At 41.8% G+C, this 21,891-nt stretch overlaps 2 protein-coding genes across 4 annotated transcripts; one reads left to right on the top strand and one right to left on the bottom strand.

The window, feature by feature from the left end:
* The first annotated feature begins 10,117 nt into the window (after positions 1–10,117).
* LOC133921023 (bHLH transcription factor RHL1-like) lies at positions 10,118–14,097 on the top strand. Its single transcript, XM_062365723.1, has 7 exons — positions 10,118–10,592; positions 10,679–10,759; positions 10,960–11,133; positions 11,454–11,519; positions 12,477–12,542; positions 12,663–12,731; positions 13,504–14,097. The coding sequence occupies exons 1-7, from the start codon at positions 10,227–10,229 to the stop codon at positions 13,876–13,878; spliced, it is 1,197 nt and encodes a 398-aa protein (XP_062221707.1). The 5' UTR covers positions 10,118–10,226; the 3' UTR covers positions 13,879–14,097.
* Positions 14,098–15,556: 1,459 nt separating this feature from the next.
* Positions 15,557–21,424, bottom strand: LOC133921022 (DEAD-box ATP-dependent RNA helicase 1). 3 transcript variants are annotated; one of them, XM_062365720.1, is made up of 10 exons: positions 21,129–21,424; positions 20,201–20,435; positions 19,834–20,088; positions 19,006–19,157; positions 18,598–18,775; positions 18,284–18,471; positions 17,797–18,001; positions 17,228–17,333; positions 16,957–17,114; positions 15,557–15,888 (listed from the first exon to the last, which is right to left on the bottom strand). In XM_062365720.1, exons 1-9 carry the CDS (start codon positions 21,263–21,265, stop codon positions 17,005–17,007), a joined length of 1,566 nt encoding a protein of 521 aa, XP_062221704.1. In that variant the 5' UTR covers positions 21,266–21,424; the 3' UTR covers positions 15,557–15,888; positions 16,957–17,004. The 3 variants fall into 3 exon arrangements, with proteins under 3 accessions (XP_062221704.1, XP_062221705.1, XP_062221706.1); XM_062365721.1 differs by having other exon boundaries at positions 15,557–15,877; XM_062365722.1 differs by lacking the exons at positions 15,557–15,888; positions 17,228–17,333 and having other exon boundaries at positions 16,675–17,114.
* Between the last annotated feature and the right edge of the window lie 467 nt (positions 21,425–21,891).

Genomic DNA, 21,891 nt, shown 5'->3' with positions numbered 1-21,891 from the left:
ACTCACATAAATATTTCCAGTGTATACTCAGTTTTAGCTTCACGAATTTCTGGAGCTACAGATATCTTGCTCTAAGAATTCTTGGAGTTGAAACTCTGCCAAACAGACCCATATATATGCTATTTTTTCTGCTAGCTAGGCAACTTGCCCATCTAGTGATATCTGGCGTATTTCAAATACTAGTTAAATTTGTCGTAGCTCTTTCAATAATTCAAATGTCTGCTGATGCTAGATGTTTGTTTAGTTTGCATATTAATTAACACTAAACTCTATGCATTGTGTGTGCATGTTTGGTCTGTGTCCAAATTTGCCATACCAGATTTTGGTTATCCTCAAGGCTTTGGCACTCATCTGAATTGTTACCAATTTTTTTTGGCAAGCCCAAGCCCCCTTTGTTCTATGTATTACCTCTATGGCATTGATTCATTGAAACATCGCTCAAGTTGTAAACTATATGTATCCTTATCTTCACATTAGACAGTGTGTTACAATGTTCATGCCTATTTGCAATTGTGCTATGTTAATTTTCTCGAATTTTATTTAGTAATATATACGTCGATATTGCCAATAGGACATTTGCACTTTTGAATCACAGAATGCAACTGATGGAGAAGTTGAGGCGTGGACCGTGGATGATAGTACAGCACATTCAGAACAGTGATTACATGCTGAAAAGTTGCACAATTGTTAGATATGCTCAACCCACAAAGCACGACATGCTGAAATGACAAAGATTACATGAGAAGTACCAGCACGATCTCTGTTTCATCTGAAATGTCCGATAGAGATGGGCATGAATACACAGCTAATTAAGCATATTGCAACAAAAAGTTAGATACAAAAACCTAATCCACGCAACCAACTGATCAAGAGAATGAATGAATAATCACGCTCTCTTCCACCTCGTCTTCGATCCATGGCTTGCAATCATCACGTTGAAACTTAGAGCCAGAATGCCGAAGCAAGGTCCAATGATCCCATGAAATCATGAGACTACTTATACATCTTACACGCGCTAGCTCGTCGCAGCATGGTCCGCAGCTGTCCCTTCTTAACGTGGTCATGCGGAGCAAACTCCGGCGCGGCAGCGGGTCGCGCATGTCGAGGTCGACCGTCGAGTCGGGGAGCGGATGCTCCTCGTCCTTGTGAAACATGGACTCAACGAGGCAGAACCTGCTGTCGCCCATGTAGACGAGCTTGGCGCCTAGATGCAACTGCGGCCAGGGTTTCTTTTACTCGAGGTGCTCTGCGTCGAAGGAGAAGGTGCCCTGCTCCGAGGAGCAGTTCCTCCGTCGGGCGGACACAAAGAGGGCGCGGCCGTCCGGGTGCAACGCATAGCAAGAGACTTGGGAGGTGTAGAACGGCGGCCGCGCCTTGATGGTGGTCAAGGACCACGGCGCCTTGCTGTCGTACGCGGCCGGCGGACGGGAAGAGGGAGTTGCGGTTCCGTGCCGTAACCCTAGGGCAAGCCATGGGGGGCAATGAAGGGGGTGAGGGGAGAGGAGGTGGCAGCTGTTCCCTCACCTGTTTGACGCCATTGTTAGTAGCTTCTCGGCGAAGGGCAGCGCGCCGCTGCCCCCGCCGCCGCCGGAGCGTAGGGCTCGTGCGCCCGCAGCGAATCGAACCGGACCGAGGCAAAATTTAACGGCGGAGTCGACGAAGAGGCTGCGACCATGGGAGGCGGGTTCGGCTTTGAGGCGGCGCGTTCTCGGGGATGCGGCGGCTTCTGCTTGTCCTTTTCTGTGGGCCACTGTTTTAGGCCGAAGCAAATTGTATAACACCCGTAGCAAACGATGTCGGTGAGACCCTCTCCTTACACGACACCTCAGCTACGTCAACCCCCTCCTACAACACGTGTCGCATGCAGGAGAGGATCGAGACCCGGTTCTATAATATAAAACTAGGTTGATTGGTGCGTCTATACGCGCCTGTGAGATTTTAGTACCTGGTTAGAGCAGAGGAGATAATGTCTGGGCAATACGATTACGGTAATGTTATCTGATAAAAGAAGACTAAAAAAATTAGGGCGGAAGACATGCTATGCCGCACCCGTTCTGTTTTTCGTGATTAGACCTTTTTTTTTCATGTACAGAGCATGCCAAAAGAAGTCTAAACAAATTAGGTTCATTAATTTTGGGCATTTCAGGATTTAGATATGAATTTTTCAATATCTAACACATTCAGTTAATTATAGTAAAAACAGTATCAATTTCATACATGCACATAATTTTGAAATGTAGACGACAAAAATATGCACCCAACAAAATTGGTTTAATATTTTTTTTCTGAGTTCTAGATGTTTTTCTATGGATTTTAGATTATTTCAATCGATTTATCAATATAACTAATATTTATTTCGGCATATTCATTTCTCAAAAATCAAAATACTCTGAAATATTTTTTTTTATTGTGATCCACTGGTTACAGTCTGCATTGATGGGTTCAGGACCCATTGGATCAGGTTAAAATATTTAACCTAATTAATATATAGTGTTTGGAATGTTTTTTGAACAGTAGGAAGTACGATATGTACCGAACTCAAGGGTCAAAACATAAAACGTATATTGTTTTGTTGTCTAACTACGTAATTTTGCAGGAGACGGGGGCTTACGTAAACTTGGAGCAACCTATGTCCACATGCCGAATGGGCTAAGACATCCTGGGTTTAGGATGTTTACTTTGTTTAATTTATTCGGTTGATCGTGGATGTAAGATCTTATAGTGTAAGATCTTTATACAATTATGTATATATGTTCTAATCGTATGTATGTAATTTTGTTTATATGTTGTAAATTATCAAAAGTTAGGGAGGATCCAATACACTCATGCTATATCTTATAAAATCCCCCTTGATCTGGTGCTGCACATATGCCACACAAACAACACCTTTTTTGTTAGCGAGTCAGTGATTTGGGGATGGTACGCAAACAATGCATCAATGACTGAGAATTCATATGAAATAATAAAAATACATATAAATAGAGCATTATAAAGAAATCACTTTTTTACAAATAATCTAGGGTTGGAAACATTTTTAAAAATTAGTATATCACATGTAAAGAATATTAGTTTATTTTTTAAAAAAATGGAATTTATTTGAGATGTAAAAAATAGCTGGAACTTATAAAAATATGCCTTTTTTGTGAATTTTAATTAAATATTGGCGTATGATTCTGGATAAACTAATTAAAATGGGTTGCTAGTAAGATCTAATCAAGTAAAAATATTTAAAAAGTTTTAATCCCTGTAAATAAAATCAAGAGGTAAATAAAAAAATATGAACATGCACGTATACTCATCAGCTTCTCTCTTGCTAGCTAGTGAGCGGAGGGCGTGCGCCACACGTCGCGCTGCGAGCCAGTCAGCGGCCGACCGGAAGGCACGAACCAACAATCGGCAGGGGCCACGTCCGATGCAACGTGGAAGCATGAGGGCTTTGGCGCGCGGGCTCCGTTGGATCGTTGTTGGACCGCGGAGATATGGTGCTACAGTACTACAGTAGTAGATGGCTTAGGAGCATGTGGATTCTTAGCTCGATAATATATTTACTTGATTTGCTTCCATTTTGAGCCTATAAAGCCTGACCAAGTCGGGCCCATTTGCAGCCACATCGTATATGAGATACTCCTTCAATTATAAATACATCTCGTTTAAGAAAAAATTCAGTTAAAATTTTAAAATATTGGCTAACAATATTTTTCAAAGTATTTAGTGGGCATATGTGTCTTAAAAAATGTTTACATAATATCACAAATTTAATAAAATTTATAAATATATTCTAATATAAAATAGTAGTCAAATCTATATACTGAAGACTATATTTTATTTAAAACGATATGTATTTATGGCCGGATGGGTATTATTTAGTGGCAATTTTTTTATGGGCTCAAATGAGCTGTAGTTATGGACTTGGGCCCAAACGAGCTTTCCTCCTGGATTAGCGTCAAATTCAGTTTTGTTTTCTTGGATTCACAGTTTGGTCTCATATAATCAAAGTTTAAAGACCGACCGCAACAGGATTGCAAGATTTGTCAAGATTTTGCCTTCACCACACGAATACACCGTCATCTTCTTCCTTACCTGTCACCTCGAGTCGCTTTGGACTCTTCCTCGCCTCATCAAGAGATCAGACCCTTTGAATTGATCATCCATTGAAAATTTTTGCACCTACTTAGGAGACTCTTACTGACATCATTATGTTGTCGGTTTTTCAGTCTTTGTTCGTGTGTCCTGCACTCCTTCTATTCTGTTCTTCAGATGGATTTGTATTTCTGAGCTTATTATGTAGCTAGACTTCTTTTAAGTCGTTGGCTCTGTTTTGATAGTCTGAGCCGGTCTTGGTAAGCTAGTAGCCTAACAAATATTAAAAACTTTGTAATGTCTAATTTAACTTTTAATATAAGCCGAGAAAAGTCTATTTCTTAAAAAAAAGTTGATCATCCATTGACTAGTGGCGAGAAGTATGCTAAATCGGAAAGAGTAGAGGCATGGTCTGTGGTACACCGTTTGAGATTTATGTTGGTTGATATGTGAGGTAATATTTACTGTTTCCAGATCAATATGGTCAATGATGAATAACAAAGGTGCAATCTAATTTGCCAGTCTCATTCTGCCCAACTGTTCTAGTTATACGATCGTCGTAGTGCATATGATTTTGTCGAGAAAGCCCAAACAGGTCTGTGGGCAAAACTTTTCTTTTGTCACGCCTCCTTTTGCCTTCGTCAATCTTCTTTCCCAAAGGGCAAAGGCGTATACTGATATTGATCTACTTGCTTAACTTTATTCAGGTTAAGCCAAGCCGGTACTACTTTACAAAGAAAAGAAAATAAAATATGAATGTGATTGATGACTAGGATCCAGAAAATTTTCGCTTTCTTTCTTCTGGGCTTTTACCTTTGCAGGACTTCTAACCAAAGTTTGTTCAAAATGACTACTAGCTTTTCTGACATAAGCAAATCTACACACTCGAACCTAAGAAATGAATATTCTTCTGGTACTCATTAAACATGAAATCTGCTCGGCTCCTTCCAAGGGAAAAATAAGTTCAAGAGACTTCACTTCATCATCGGCTGCAACATGCGATACGGCAAGGAGAAAGCGTGGCACCCATGCACATGGGCGGACCCACCATGATGCATGGGTATTCAATTGAATACCCAACTTTTTTGCAAAAAAATTAAGTATATAGCACATATACTACGTATATATATCTTTGCTGTTTCAATTCATCAGACCACTCAGCAAATTGTAAACTAATTATTTTAGTAAACTAATAAAAGTGATTTCACTAATTTTGGGATGTTATGGATTAGTTATGAATTAATCTATCTGCAACACATTTACTCAATCCTGCATGTTACAATAACTATTTCAAGATTTTATGTATTTTTACAAGATAGAGGATCATGTAAGAAGACTAAAAAATTTTGTTTTATAATTTTTGGATTAGTAAATAATTAACTATGCATTTAACTCGAATTAATAAATGAGTTGCACGTTTTTCTTTTTTTTCAAACTTACTCTCCATGTAATATGATGTAAAGGATATTATTTTTTAAAACAAATTTCACAAAAGGTCTTATAATTGTCTCTAGTTTTTTTTTAGAATTTTTTGTGATTTTTTTAAATTTTTTAAATTTTTGGACGTGTTTTTGCAACAAAATCAAACCTTTGGGGTTTTTTTTTTTTGCAACAAAATAATTTTTGGAGGGGAAAATTAAAATCCAAGTGACTTTAGGGGGTTTTTGCATATATAAATGCATATATAAATGCTCGGAGCTTATGAAACAGTGAGGCTTAAACTAATCCACGAGCTTAGCCATTAGATATGGCGCGAAGAGATTTGATTGAGAGCCGATGCTCGCAGTTAACGCCGCCAGTGATGCAGAAACAGCCACTACCTCTGCATGTTCTTCCCCCTTGAGCTCTCGATCTCTCTTCTGTTTACAACTACAAGAAGAATGTGTTGCAACCGCTATGATGCTGACTTCGCCACCCCGTGCATCTTTCAGGGCCCAAATGTTTCTTTAGTTCATTCAACTTCAACTACTTTTTGACTATGATTATTAGCACATCATTACAATATCTAATACACGGATGTGCTTATTTGATTCCTCCCGGTGTCACACGTCTTAATATTTTATCCTCGTAGTGTCCATGTCTCCATCAAGTGCAATTTCAAGTGACGTGTCAATCTGCCATGGCTTTTGTAATTTTGCTTTGTTTGCCAACTGGTAGTAAAAGAGCGTAGTACGATTTTATTAATATGTGCTGCAATTATTGTTACAGTTAATACGTGTCCTAACTCATAATCATTAGCCCTAACAACAGATACACGTAATTGCGAAAGCATGAAGTCTAACCTGCATTCGGTGGCGTCATCAATAGTTGATCAGATAGGTGTTATCCATGTAAGTTGATGCAGTGTCGGCGTGTGGACGATGTAGTCGTGGGTGAGTCGGTGAAGCTAGAGGTGATGGTGATGACGGCGACGGTCTTCAAGTCGATTCAACGTCACCGTTAGGATCGGAGAAGTTTTGTTAGGGCATTTTGAACCTCACAGGATTGGTTAGTTCCGCTAGGTGTGTGGCCCTCTTATTTTTATATGGCGCTGTTCGATTTGGAACCGTAACTATGTGTTGGTTGCGTCTCCGATCATGATGCGTATGGGAATAGGATTCCCTCTCATCTCTCGATCTCGTTAGTTAGGATACGTTAGCTGCTTGCCAAGATCAATTCTAACAATTATCACTAGATATAGAAGTAAATCTCGCAACTTTTGATATTGCAATTAACTTCTATCTATCAGATATAAAGTTGACGGGGAATAATAGAGGTACACTAATTAAGCGTCTCTTTCTTCTCAACTTTGTTATTGGTTGTAAGGCCTTGTCATGTACTCCTTTTTTGATCGAGGAATCTGAAAGTCTTTATCACATTTGTAAGTTGTCATAGATAACAATGTAGCAGTATCACTTTAGAAGATATAGAACCACACTTCTGGTAGCTGCTGTGATCATTATCGTGCGTGGTTAAATAGTGGCAAGGGCATGACTGCTGGAGGAGGCTTGGGATCCACTGAATATTGTTGCTTTAGTGAGTACTTAACCAGTTATAGCTCTACTTAACAAGCTATAGCTATTTATTAAGTTATATGCACCAACCGACTTATCTAAAAAACTAAGCTAATAAAAAAGTGAGCAATTCACTTCTATTTCAATACCACTTCTCACGTGTAAACTCTCTTAGGCTTTAGATGTAGAAATAAGAGTTGATGTAACTTTTTATTTAATTTCGTTCGCTAGAACTTAAACTCGAGATATTTGGCTCTGATATCACATTGAGTTGCATGCACCGACTAACTCATCCAAAAACCTAAAGTGATGAGAAAAAAATGGATAATTCACTTATATTTCAATACCATTTGCCTCTTATCTTTGGAGTGACATACCAAGAGTCTGTTAAAAATGCAAAAAAATGTGTAACGTGTTCGTGGGAAATTCACAAGAAAAAAACACAGAGATTAGAGGGACTATGGCCCTGTTTGAATAGAATGTAACTTTAGAGCTTCTCGTTATCTTAAAAAACGGTCGTGACTGTTAAATTTTAGTTGTTATTTTTTATAATAATTTTTTAATTTCTCAGCATTTTAAAAGTTAGAAAAACTCATCATAGCTTCTAGTTCATTTCAGCTATAATCGATTACTCAGTCAGCCAAAAGCTAATAAAAACAGAGAAAAAACTAGAACAAAGACCAGTCTATTAGATAGCTTTTTGACTTTTTAAGAAAAAGAGAGAAAAAAACATATCCAAATGAGACCTACATACTGCACTGGAAACATGCACGAGAAGCGTGAGAAATGGGGTTACACGATAGGTAGTAGACGCACGTATGTCTCCTGCCCTCCGGGGTTACGTCCAAAGCAGGCATCATAAGATTGTGATAGATACAATATATTCTCTGTAAGCACGCAACCAGTAAAGGCTTGGCCTGACATGACGCTGTTGCTAGTCTTGTACGTACGTAGGACGTATTAGCATGATAACCTTCTTAACGGATAGTGATGAACGAGTCAGCAGGTGTGACAGTGGTAGGGAGGACAAAGGAAGTCACAGGCCTTCTCCTGCGAGCGTGTGACATCCATTGCGTTTTCTTTCTCTCGATAGGAGAAGCCAAGAAGCAAGGGTGTGCTTGTGTTTTGTCTTGTCCCAGATGTGGCAGTATCTGCTCTTCTTCCTCTGCTCCTCCTGCCTGCATCCAGTAGAGGGGAAGGGGAGGAGTAGGCTATGCTGCCGACACCGGCGGCGGCTTTGGCTTTGGCTGTCATTTGTCAACCGTCACATTATTCCGATGCCCCTAGTCTCGCTCGCGATTTCTGATCCCCCTCTGGAAGGAATTTCCTAGGAAAATCTAGCCGGATTCTCCTGCTGTGCCTGCGGAGGAGAGATTTGTATATTTACCATTTTTAATACGGAGGTTTATACGTCAGTCTCTGCGGATATATTTGTTAAGAATGACAAATCAGCAATTTTTTGGCCTGCCGAAGCCTCAACTTTGCTTGCCACGAAATGAAGCTACTAAACCGTTTCAACTGTGTTTGCGTTGCATGGAAATTTTATTTTACCGTGTAATAACTATCCTCTTCACAAGCTAGAGAGTTTCAGTGAATCTTCATCGTCCTCGTGCTGTACAAAAAATATCCGTGACTGGTGCACGCAGGCGAAAAAATATCCGAGATCGCGCCATTGCAGGCAGGCTTCCAGCTGCAGGAAGTCTCGACCGGTGGTGTGGCTCGACCGCTCGAGCGGGGAAGAAGGCCGGAACGAAACGGAACGGGACACGTCTTTTGCCCTTGTGGTCAAACGCGGCACCAACTGCTTGGCAGGTGCACAACAACGGTAGAACCAGTCACATGATGATAGCAGCTTCCTTCCTATCCGACGGATGTGATCGCTGTAAAATGGACAGGACAGGAGCGGTAGCTTCGTATTGCCATGGTCCTTCTCACCCTTTTATCAGCGACAGTAAGCCTACCGGAATCCTCCCAGACTTTAGCGGATACTAACTTACTACTCTCTCCGATAAAAAATACTTATGTTTTTTATATGTCATGTTCTTCAATGCTTACATTTATCAGTATTTCTAACTATAATATGTTTCTAAAGTCTAATAAATTTATGAGATTATAAAAATATTTTTTAAGATAAATTCACGCTTATAATTTTTCTGGTTTTGAAACCAATATTTTAAAAATTATTGATAGTCAAGTATCAAAAGTTTATCTGAATTTTATTCACAACATCATATATTTATAAGTGAAGGGAGTAGTTGCTAAATATTTTTGGCTGTGCCAAAAAAGCCAAATCTGAGCTACAAAGCAATGTTTCAAACGCTGGATTTTTTAGAGTTCTACCTGAATTTGATGTTTCTTCCCATTCCCATCGCAGTAAAATTTAGTCATGCGTTTTGGATCTTTTCGATTAGATCCAATTGTGGTTTTCGATGCTAAAATGAAAAGTGATTACTCTACTCTTCAGGGTCCTACAATACAAAAACCCCAGGTAATCCAAGGGCCTCCCTACGCCATTTTCTAACTTGAACAACCGGACACCATTATTTGGCTCCTTTCCTAAAATTTAGGTCCCTGAAAATGAGATTATGTCTCAGACGCTGGTATGAAGATTTGATTTTAGTTGACAGTAGGAGGAGGTTAGAGTTTGGGATGGTTGGGTTCACCGGATGTCAAATTTAGAGGGAGACTAGGTCACAATCAGATCGGCGATGAGCTGTAGCATGGCAAGGTGGCAGCGTCATGGGCAGTGGTGCGGTTGGCGACGGGAACATGAAAATAAATTAGGGGCGACGGGAACATGAAAATAAATTGGTTAGTGTGACGGTGGATGTAAATACGGTGATGGTCCCTCTACCGGAGATGATAGGAGGTTGACGATGTAAAGGTAAAATAACTTAAGCAGAGTAAGAAGAAAAATGATATGTTGAAGATGAAAGATAGAACAAAAAGATATCACCGTGAATTAAGATCGTCACATTCATCGTGAAAAACAGACGTTTATTTGGCACGTAAAGCGCGATTATAAAAACCCTCCACACTACAAGCCTCCCTTCGCTTGCTCTCTTCCTGAATTCCTTTCCAAACCCAACGAGCACCTTTCCTCTCACTCTAGGACTCTTCTCACCGCTAAGAACCACCTCGCCACCCCCACCCATGCAGCCGAGCGGCCGCGAAATGCAGGGCGGCGGCGGGCAGGACGACTTCTTCTACCAGATGCTGTCCAAGCTGCCGTCCGCGTGGTCCGAGCTCAGCTCCGGCAAGTTCTCCTGGGAGCTCCCCGCGGGGGGCTCCGAGGACCCCGCGTTCGACGAGTCCGTGCTCCTCGCCTCCCGCCTCCGCCACCACCAGATCGGCGGCAGCGGGGACAAGCCTGTCATGCTCCACCTCAGCGACCTACACGGCATAGCCGCCGGAGGCGGCGGCGAGGATGGCGGCGCCGCCGGGTTCGTGCCACTGCCGCTGTTCACCGACAGGTCGCGAGAGGACATGGACGCCACCTTCAAGTGCCCCAATGCCGCTGTAAGATTCTTCTGTTCCGCTGCTTGCCTCCTGGAAAGCTTTCGGCTTGCCAGTTTTTGAGGTGGTTTTGGGTTGCGGTTTTCCAGGGAGCTGACCAGGCGCTGTACAACGGATTCGGAGCCTCCGGGATGCATGGCGCCGCCACCTTGCAGCCGCCGTTCGGGCAGGTACGACAAGAACCAGTGCCCTCGTCCGGTTCAGCGCGATTGTACTTTCACTTTCACAACCACTTTTACTTCTTCACTCATGGCGGAGACAACTGACAAAACTACTAATTCTTTTCTTGGTTTTGCACGGCAAGTTTTGTTTTCTTGGTTGATCAATTGGACTGAAAAAAATCGTGTCCTTTCTCCTCGTGTCATCAAAGGGCGGATCAATGCTGGCGCAGAGCTTCGGGGGAGGCGCAGCCGCTGGTGGCGGGTCGGCGCCGGCCGCACCGGCTGCCGGGGCGTCGTCAGGCGGAGGGGCGGCGCCACCGCGGCAGCAGCGCGTGCGGGCGAGGAGGGGACAAGCCACGGACCCTCACAGCATCGCCGAACGTGTACGCCACTCTCCCACCACCTTTCCCTTCTCCCCCCATTTTTTAGTGTTTGCATGTCTCCTGTGTTCCTGCGCCTGGAGCTCCACAATTCTTGGACCTTGTGTGTCAGTTTGCCCTGTCGCATACTTCAACTTTACTGTCGTACAGTCGTACTTCAATTTCGCAGCAATTTTTTGGTTCCAAATGTTGGCTTCAGCATCCAGATACAGCAGAGATTAACTGTATGACGAATTGTTTGGGTCTTTGCCGATCACTGTCATATCTTCTTCAGCTGTGACTCCTGTGTCGTCTTCCTCACTCTTGCCGTGCGTTTCTTGCAGCTTCGCAGGGAGAGGATAGCTGAGAGGATGAAGGCGTTGCAGGAGCTGGTCCCTAACGCCAACAAGGTAGACCAAAATTTCCTCTCTTTTCTCCTTTCCCTTCTCCTTTTGCTCTTTTTTTTTTAACAAAGTAGGAAGCTTTCCTTGAAATGTGGCAAGGATGCATTCTTTTTTTTTTTTCTTACACTGTTGTGAGCTGTACGAGTACAATATCCTTAAATTCAGTCTTTGAGTGATCCACTATCTTGGTTTGTTATAGTATAACGTGTCATGCTCTCCTATATCATAGGCTATATGTAAGATTAGACCCAAAAAAATAGTGTGATAGAATAGGAACGATGCACGGTAATTGAGGCAGCATATGGTGCATTGCTCTTTACTGATTGGGGCGATGCGACACTTGTCGGACCTCCACTGGAGGATGTGGATTAGTAACTTCGAAATGGTGGCAAGGAAGCAGTTGGAAAGGGGATACTGATAAATGTTTTGCCGATAAGGCCACAACTGGTATCAACTAGTGCGATAGCATGTGAATAGCTACATGACATTTCCTGAGGGAGTGAAGATTAAATTAGGGGCTCAATGATCATTGTAAGCAACTAGATTCCTATACAATTGTAGGTCATGAGGGGAATGGCAGATTGAGCAGGCTTTGGTATAAAAATGCACATATATACATGAACTTCGAGACGTACCTTAGTTGGACCACACGACGGCTGCAAAACACTATAGTAGGAGACATGGGCAACGTCTGATACTCCAGCTTCTTCTATTCTCCAAGAACACCACGTGCCACAGTTGTTCTGGAGCTTCCACTGGCACATCTGATATCCTTTTGCACAACTTGTAGTCACTGTTAGAGTATCTGAAGCAATAGCATCAGCGAATACTGTTTCGCTGCCCTTTGGAATAAAAACATCACTCCTCATGTCTTAGTTGATAGAGCTTCCATAGGCCATAGCACAAACTAGAGTGGACATAGATCACTGTCACTGAAATGATAATATGGAATTTTGTTTGCAGACCGACAAGGCATCAATGCTTGACGAGATCGTTGATTATGTGAAGTTCCTCCAGCTCCAAGTCAAGGTATTTCTGCTTTGCTACACCTAGGTTACTATGGGACGAGTTCCTAAATTATACCCATAAATTGGGCAGTCAAAACAACTTTAATTCATGATTCCTGATCAAATATTCCCGATCTTGCAGGTTCTTAGCATGAGTCGATTGGGCGGAGCTGCTGCGGTTGGCCCTCTAATCGCTAACATGTCATCAGAGGTACCTATATTGTGTGATATGATATTTTATTTTAAAAACTAAAGTGCCAGCAATGACCCAATCGATACTAGCCACATGCTAACTTGTGTGGGCCAAATATGTTTAACCTTGAAATTCTCTAATGATGCTCACTGGAGCACAAAGTGAATAAGTAAAGTGTTCGCTTTTTTACCATTGTTTTAGGTGCAAATAGGTACTCATAATTTTGTTCATCTTTAAAGTTTGGCATATTGATTCTGATCCATTTAACAATCGTTTGGGCCATCGAAAAATGTTTATGTTGGTCTAAAGTTGATCCCTGATGAAGTCCACATGACAAATATAATAAATATGTGAAATCTTATCACAGATTCCACTTTTGTCATTTCGAGGCCAAAAGTCACCAAAAAGAGCTAACAAAAACAAACAACATGCCTATAAATTTGCAAGAAATCAAAAGGAGATATGTGCCATTAGTTTGCTTAAGGAACTGATCAAGCATTAGTGGCCAACACAACAGAAAAATATTGTAGGAATCTTTGTTGTTCAGGGTTGGAGCCAAAAAGGAAACACACGCCTGAAAAGTGACCCACAAGGTATTGATCAAGCATTTAAGCTGTAGGAGGTACTAGCCCACTAAGGACAGTTCCAAATTTCCAACTCCTGAACATGTCCCAACTACTCTAAGGTCAACAACTCCGAATTCGACAAAAATGACATATGACCATCAATGTTTTATTATCTTGTGCATCAGTCAAATTGCCAGTCACATGAAATTAAATCCTTCTCGCAGGGTAATGGGAATGGAAATGGTACAAGCAACAGCGGAAACGGCAATGCTGTCAACAGTAACAGCAACGGTGAAAATGGTGACAGCAGCCTGCGGGTGACGGAGCAACAAGTGGCCAGGTTGATGGAGGAGGACATGGGCTCCGCCATGCAGTACCTGCAGGGCAAGGGGCTCTGCCTGATGCCGGTCTCTCTAGCCTCAGCCATCTCCTCTGCGACCTCGTCGTCCCTCGTATGCCGCCCCTCCATCCGCTCAACAGGTGGCGCTGGAGGCCCCCTACACGACGGCGGCAGCCCCGCGTCGCCTCCATTGGTGAATGGTGCTGGCGGCGATGGCTCCCGGGCCATCAAGGATGATGGTGCCGGCGGCAAACAGTGAAGTTGGACGCCATTTAGTCGGGCAGTGTTCTTGGGAGGTTGTGTATTCAGAAGGGTGTCTTCTAGGGGTGGAATTGTGAAATGGCGCAGCTGGCCTTCTCCGTCCACCTTTCCTGACCCTTTTGTTTGTTTATAAGAAATGATGTTTAATCATGCAACCTTTAGTTCCATCTTTTCATGTTCTTGTGCAATAGCTTTTCTGATCTCTTTACCTCTCCTCTTTTGGGCTATGAGCTGCTCTCTAATCCCTAGCCTTCTTTTCTGTTAAATTTGTCGTGGAGCTGTCGTGTCTGTTGTTGGGTGGAGGTAAGGAGGATTCGAAATTATTGGTCCAAGGGGTGCCTGATCATATCCCGCGTAGAAATCATCAAATGGATGTTTGTTTTAGACCGAGGGCGGTGTCAAGTGCAAAGTTGGCCAACAAACCGGCGGAGGCCTGCTGTTTCGTTATAGCTAAGCTGCAAAGTCTCCTCTCCACTGCTGGAATTGGGTGCTTTTCGGACCACCAGATAACCTTAGATACAGAGCTTGTAACTTAAAGTTTAGCACGTAAAGCCATCTCCGATGCAATTTTATAGAGGGGAGGGCAGATAAGGTGCTTATTTTGTAGCGCGTCGCTATCTACAGAGGTACGGTGCTAAACAAGTGTCGAGTGCCTAGTGATTTGAATACTCTCTTGTAAAACAAACATGTAATAGCAGTTGCGCAAATACTGGACACTGGCAGAAAACGCGAATGCTTGAAGATGAGAAACCGAGCATAGCTCAAACTTAATTGAAGTTTCACACTACAGGTCTTCCAACCCCGGCCCCTCGGCAGGGGCGGACCAGGAGAGGCCAAGCGAGGGTACATATTCCCGTTTAAATTCTTGTTTTTCAGTGCATTAAGTAGACTGAAGTCTTTGTTTTTTAAGTTACAAAGACGCAGTGACTAGTATGCTTCCGCTCAAATTTTAGGCTAAGTCCGCCCTTGACCTCGGGCCAGGCCAAGACTAAGCGCTAAGCCCAACCGCCTAAGCCTAATGTTCGACAAATGACCCCCAGTATTAACCCTAAAAAAAGAGCATCAAGGTCTACATAGGGAGTATCCTGCCAACTTTACAACGGCAAAAGACATTCTGCAGTTGGTTTCTTTAACCATATCTCTTAATTATGAAGCAGCATTAATGATTGCAACGCAGAGATAACGAAGTTAGATGACACGAGAAGGGCAAGGGAATGGGGACGTGCATGCAGGCTACTAAGTGGCAATATTCTCTCCCTGCCTTCAATTTCAATTCGCACGTCGATGGGCTGGCTCCACGTAAGGAAATCGAGAAGAGAGAATCATGGGCATATTTACCAGAAACGGCCAACAGATTGAAGGATTCTGGTACGAGATGCACCCACGTTGGTGAAGTAAATGAAGGGCATCTTTGATCGTGCTTTAAAGAACTCGTAGTGATAATAAGGAACAAGGGCAACACAAGGAAGGGTAGTCTAAAATTGGACCACAAGGCAATGCAAATTTTGTAAGGATGCAGATAAGATTTCCCGATTGTTACCAGGAAAAATTAAGTTGAAAGCTGAAACAAAGGAAATGGAATCCTCAGAAAGAGTGATTTGCTGGGTTGATATTTTCCGATCAATGGCACTAAATTATAGAGTAAAAAACTGAGGTTTGACAAAGACGTAAAAGAATATTCCAGGTGTAAAGCATAACTGAAAGGTTAAGAGTGTTGATACATCGATGTGAAGGTAGCCAACTTTTCTTTGGGGATAGCGTCCTAGCCATAAATGTACAGTGAATGATGAACACAACAGAAGGAAAAGAAGAATACTTTCCTAGTGCGTAATACCGAGAAACTTACTGCACCGTGCACTAAAATGGATCAGCCTGTTGCAGGCATGGCGAAAGCTGTTTGGAGAGAGCACAGCAAATGGATCAGCAAACATATGCAATCATCCATCTTGTTTTGGATATCCGTGATGAATGCTCAGCCAATTACAGAATTGTTGGGGCTGAGAATTACCTAAAGGATACGGGCATATTAGAAAAGTAGGGAACTATAAATTTGTCAATCAGACAATTAACAAGCCATGATAACCGCTAAAAAGAAAAGTAGTAGAAGAATATGCTTGTCAAATTACTAGTCCATAAGAACATTAGATCCTCCTGGACAGGTAAGATCCTTCAAGGTTTCTGACCTTGATTCTTAAGGAAATTAGCTAAATAACTAAATAATTGAATAAGTTTAATGCTGACGAATAGATATGTGCGACAAAGGATATGGAATATTATTTAGTTCTCAGCAATTGTGCTTCATGTTACGTGTTAGAGTATATGGTAAAAGATCTGGTTGTTATGGTACGGTAGGATTAGTTTCCATCTTACCTCTAGGATTGCTTGAGATACAAGCCACCATATACTTTATATATCCTACCATAACAACTGAATCTTAACGGATCCTTTACCATATACTCTAACATTATGCACCAATTTTCTTCCAACAGCTGGAATGCAATTTCTACACAAACTGCATGCAACCCACTCTCGTCATTCCTGATTTCTAAATTTTTCAGGAAGGGGCACTAGCCACTGGTCTGATGTCGCGATAGAAGAATAGGGTGACTTTAGCCAAGCAGTACCATATATAACCATCTTTTGTTAGTGGACAACAAAATGGTTGAAATGTCAAACCTCATGAGACATGCATACAAATCAAGCAACCAAGCTCAAATCAAGCAATCAAGCAACAGAAATCGATTTGATACAAGAGGTTGGCTAAATCCACAAGTTAAATGGCAGAACAAAGATTTGGCTAAAATCCTTTAAGCCTGAATCAGAATAACCAAGCTCAAATTTGTTTAACCAAGTCAAGCCTACTTTGAACTACATGATTAATTGATTATCACACCATTCTAGCCCACTTATTTTACTGGGAATCAATTGTCGCCTGACAAATATTTACTGTTGACGGATCATCTTACACCAAGCAATAAGGATAAACATATTCACGACACCATCATGACACTGAACATAAGAAAAATATAATGGCACAACAGAAGAACTGCATGACATCTTAGAAAGTAAATCTCACCAAATCTGTGTAGCAAATGCAGCCCAATACTTCAGAACTAGAGCTAATCTACTGATCATAGTTTGTTCTCTTTCTTTTAGAGCCACTTGGCATTTTATCTCCCGAATTAGAATTCCTTGTTGCTTCTGATTGTAGAGACTCTTCCAGTTTTTTCAGAGCTTTTAACAACCAAACGAGAAGACAAAAGTTAGAATGAATGGAACACTAAAAATATGGCTGATAAGTAATTAAACTGCAGAATATCGTAATTACAGGAGGACCATTATCTTACCACCGGAGAAAACTGGACAAAGTGTTTTTATTGATTCCTCAGGCAGTGAATGAAGACTGCAGCTGGAATTATCTGCCTTCTTGAGCATTTTGTCAAAAGTTTTAACCTACAAAGGATTTGGCTCAGCAATCGAAATAGAAATAAAATATTTACACAGAGGATATTCTATTTCAAATTTGCAACTGCACTGGACACTTGGGTATTCTTTTGGTGATAAAAAAGGAGGCATCTGGTAGTGTACATAGTTATGTTTCACTCCAGAATGGACATCAAAGTGTTTTATGCATTCTGAAGTCCTAGCCCAGATCAGGAAATTTCAGTGCTTGTAGTCAGTAGTGCCCCTATAACAGCTTTCTATACTAAAGCATGTAGCACCAAACTAACATGCACCAAGTCAACAAATAATCAACTTGTTGTTCATGCGTCTAACCTCAGCGGTACAGCTGAACAGGGATGAGTTTGCATCTTTTTTTACATATGTAGTCATGCATATTAACATGGAATAATAATAAACGAACCCACGATGTAGTATTGGGAAAGCTACCTATTATTGTTAGAAAGTGCATTACCTCATGTTTCCTTAAAAAGGTGAAGCAAGAACCAGACTGCCCTGCTCTAGCAGTCCTACCGGCACGATGGATGTATGTTTTCACATATGGAGGCATATCATAATTGATAACATATCTTAAACCATCGATATGTATTCCACGAGCCATTCTATCTGTACCGATTAGAACATCTATTTTGCCTTCCTTGAAGGCATCCAGTGTCTTCCTGCAAGAGAGAAGTTCAATTGATGTCTCAAGGTGGTGGAATGAGTTCAACATATCATCCTCTCATCCCATTATCAGTAGAACACATACTTTCTAAGTACTGTTTTTTTTCCTAAGTTTACATTCATGTGGTCCAAAGGTTATGATCCACAGAACTTGAGCACGGCAGATCCAGCTAGAGGTGACATTTGAAAAAAAGAAAGAAAATAACTTGTGGTTACTCGCTCACAACTGCACAAAAAGAAACCTGATTTCCCAAGTTAAACAAATATAAGTAACTTACCTCCGAGTAGATTCACGCTGCAAACGTGAATATTCACTAAACTTGAAGGGTAAGTCTTCAAAAAATCCAAGCAAAGTACTTAGTCTATGACTTGATTCTACTGATGAGGTAAAAACTAGGCACTTATTCCCTTGCAGCTCTTGGAGAAGAACAATGAGAGATAATGGTTTTAAGTTTGATTTACAGATCTGCAGCAGCAACATAGAACAAATATGAGCATGCGTGCACAATAGTGTCAGACAGTTTGTTTACACTTCGGATGCATCAAAACTGTTTATATAAGATCCAGGTGCCACATAAAGATAGAGACAAACCAGTTTGTAGGACTCCAGCTTCGTAGGAATTCTGTAACGCTTCTTCCCAGTATTCAACAACAAGGGATGGTGCAACTCAAGTTGAGAAAGCTTGCTAGGATCTTGAGTCAGTGTAGCAGACAAAAGTATCTTTGCTAATCTTGGAAAGCATTTACCTTTAAACCCACGCTCGACACCCCTATGTGGCACAGGGTAAATTAATAAAATCCTCAAGTCAATATAAACCGTTGTGATAAACTGTTAATATGGCAGGAAAGGACAAGATTGCAAGGTACAAAGGATATGAGCGAACATGTGACCCTTAATAAAAGAGGTGGGGGGGGGGGGGCGAACTATGAGCATGAAATGTGATCCTTAATAAAAGAGAAGGAAATATACAAGGATATAATTAGGAAAAATAGGGCTTACAATCTTCTAATGGTAGTCAATGGATGTAGTAGAGTTTTCCCGGCAGTGTCAAGCCAGGAATGACGTTGGCCAATTGAGTGAGTAAGCTGGATCACTGTTGGCAACCAGGATTGATAAGCCTCTCTTAGCATCCTATCTGTCTCATCAACGACCTGCGTCCCAATATAATAATGAATAAGTGAAGTATAAGGTACTAATAAGTTGGAAAAGTACAATCATGATAAGGCTAAAGCAGTCTAAAAATGCTAACGCTAAAGTTTGTATGTCAGCCTAGGTAGGCAAATACTACAAACTGATGCCTGTCTAAGTCCAATATTTCTCTGAAAACAACAGGGCATCATATGTCAAAGTATGTTGCAAGCAAAGGTAACACTTGCATGGTGATTTTCTGAAAGACATCAATAGTAAGGATCAAAAGTAAGATGTGAATCTGGGAGCTTTGCTTGGTTGCCCAAATTGGCCATGAATAATCATGCAGTGACGCCATTATAGAAGATATCATATGCAATACCGTATTGTATATTTGCATATAAACCACGCACAAAGAAGCATTGTAAATAGTCTGACCAAAATTCATTGCCAGGGCATAATCTCACTAATAATCAGCACGACACATTCCTTTTATATTTATACTGCTGTGTGCTGTGTACTATGCAACCACAATACTACAGCAATCTTTCAAGGTTTAAACAACAATTCCATAGAACAAAAGGACCAGTGGGTCCAGAACAAACTGAGATTCTCGACCAAAGTAAACAGATAAAGCATTAAGGAGGCAGAGAACAAGTTATGCAAAAAGGGCATATAAATTGCTGTTAATAAGCCTACCAGGTATTGAAGATGCTCTAGACTGAAACCTTTTGTCATGTTAATGTGATCCATCAGTCTTCCAGGAGTTGCGACCAATATATCAACTTTAGTCTGTGGTTCCATCTGAACATATTTTTCATCAATAGTTGGGTAAAGCTCTTGTTTGGGCTTCCTGATAAGATTGGAAACTTCATCTGCTATTGACGATTGACCAACTGCTGAACCTACTGACAAGCCCACCACAGGAGCAATAGCATCAAAAACCTCTTTAACCTGGAATTAAATAACAACAGGTTATACTCGTAATTTGTTAAATGACCTCGAATGTTGACACTATAGACTAGCGGAGATATGTTTCTAAAAGGTAAAAGAAAATTGCACAAACCTGCAAGGCTAAATCCCGTGTAGGCAGCACAACCAAAGCACGTAAGCACCTCACTTTCCGAGTGGATAGCATTTGCACAATAGGTAGGGCATAAGCAAGCGTTTTGCCAGATCCAGTTGGGGAGTTGATACAGATATCCCTCTCAAAAGCACCAGGACCAATTGTTTCCAGCCAAGCTGCTTCTTGAACCGGGAAAAATGATTCAATTCCCATTCTCTGCAAAGCATCCGCCAATCTACAACAATAAAACATAGACAGCAGAGAATTAAATGTGTTATTTACTTATTTCTGACATATTTGCACAATTAAGCGGACACTTTCCTAGCTTGATAGATTAACTGTACTGAAAATGTATTTGAACACTAATAGCGAGGGAACTAAAATGCTAAGCATACAAACACAAGCCATTCAGCAGAATGCCAGGTTGGGAACTAAAATGCTAAGCATACAAACACAACTGTACCTTTGCTAATGCAGCGTAGTTGGAATAGTGCCTCAGACCTAAAGAATTGCTTAGTTGGTTAGGGTCCTTGTGGTGGAACCTACCCACCCAGGTTCGAGTCCTAGACTCGGCATAAGTGCTCACATTTATAAAAATTGCTATATATATTCTTGACGTCTTGACGTGCTGTTGATATAGAGGCCGGCCTAACGAATTGCAGAAGGATACCTATCAACCAGCATACAGTTCCAACGTGCAACCAAGAAAGGCAAACTTTATTCCAGGCCAATCCCAAGTTCACGAGAGTGAAAACTAAATAGCATCCACGCTGTCATTACCCCACCCACTAATCAACAGCTAAATCAAAATCAAAGCCGCGCAGTTAACTCTGTGGCGTACTCTTCTAGTCCTAGGAGCCGCAACCAAAACTAGCGAATCACATGTTCAAATGATCACAAGGACAAAGCGAAAGCATAGGGAGCGCACCTGGGGTGGAGGCGGGGGAGATGTTCGACGGGGCAGCCGGTGAAAGCGTCGATGTCGACAGGGCGCCGCATCCACGGCAGGTGCGGCACGCGGTCCGAGGGCCCCACTTCCTCGTCCTTCCTCGCCATGGCTACCATCAGCGATTCAGCGGCGGAGCCCACCTCAGACTACTGTCGAAAAGTGGAGGAGGAGCGGACGCCGGCGAAGAGCACTGGTGCCGAACTGCCGAGAGGCGGCTGCGAGCCTGCGACGGGGAGGAGAGGTTCGCCGAGGCGCGAATTGGAGGCGGCGTTGCGGCAAACTAGGACGCGGAAGCGGGTCTTGGCGGGGTCCAGATGGGCCGCTCTTTATAGGGCCTCAACTACAAGTTAGAGTTGGGCCGCAGCCGTGCCAACTGTTACATAATGCTCCCCGGGATCGAAGTGTGTGTTTCCTTTAAAAAAAACTTTTCGGTGTTTAAAGGCAGTTCAAGGTTTATCGGAGCTTGGAAATTATTTTTCGATAAAGTAAGTTTCTATTAACTCCTATTGTTATATAAGATAATATAATTGTACGAGAGCCCAAGCCCACTTCTAACCTCTGCGTAACTGAGACGTGCACAGCCAAAAAACTAAAAACAAAATAGACCTTAAACAAAAGTCCAAACATAATCTTAACTAAAACAGAGAGAAATTAAGATGATAGGTTTAAAAACCACAGTCTAAACCCTATCCATACCAGGTTAGCAGTGTCTCGACCACCAGCTCCAAACACGTATATGCTA

This window comes from Phragmites australis, chromosome 6 (assembly GCF_958298935.1).
Source record: "Phragmites australis chromosome 6, lpPhrAust1.1, whole genome shotgun sequence".
Lineage (NCBI taxonomy): Eukaryota > Viridiplantae > Streptophyta > Magnoliopsida > Poales > Poaceae > Phragmites > Phragmites australis.
This window is presented reverse-complemented; position numbering and strand designations above follow the sequence as displayed.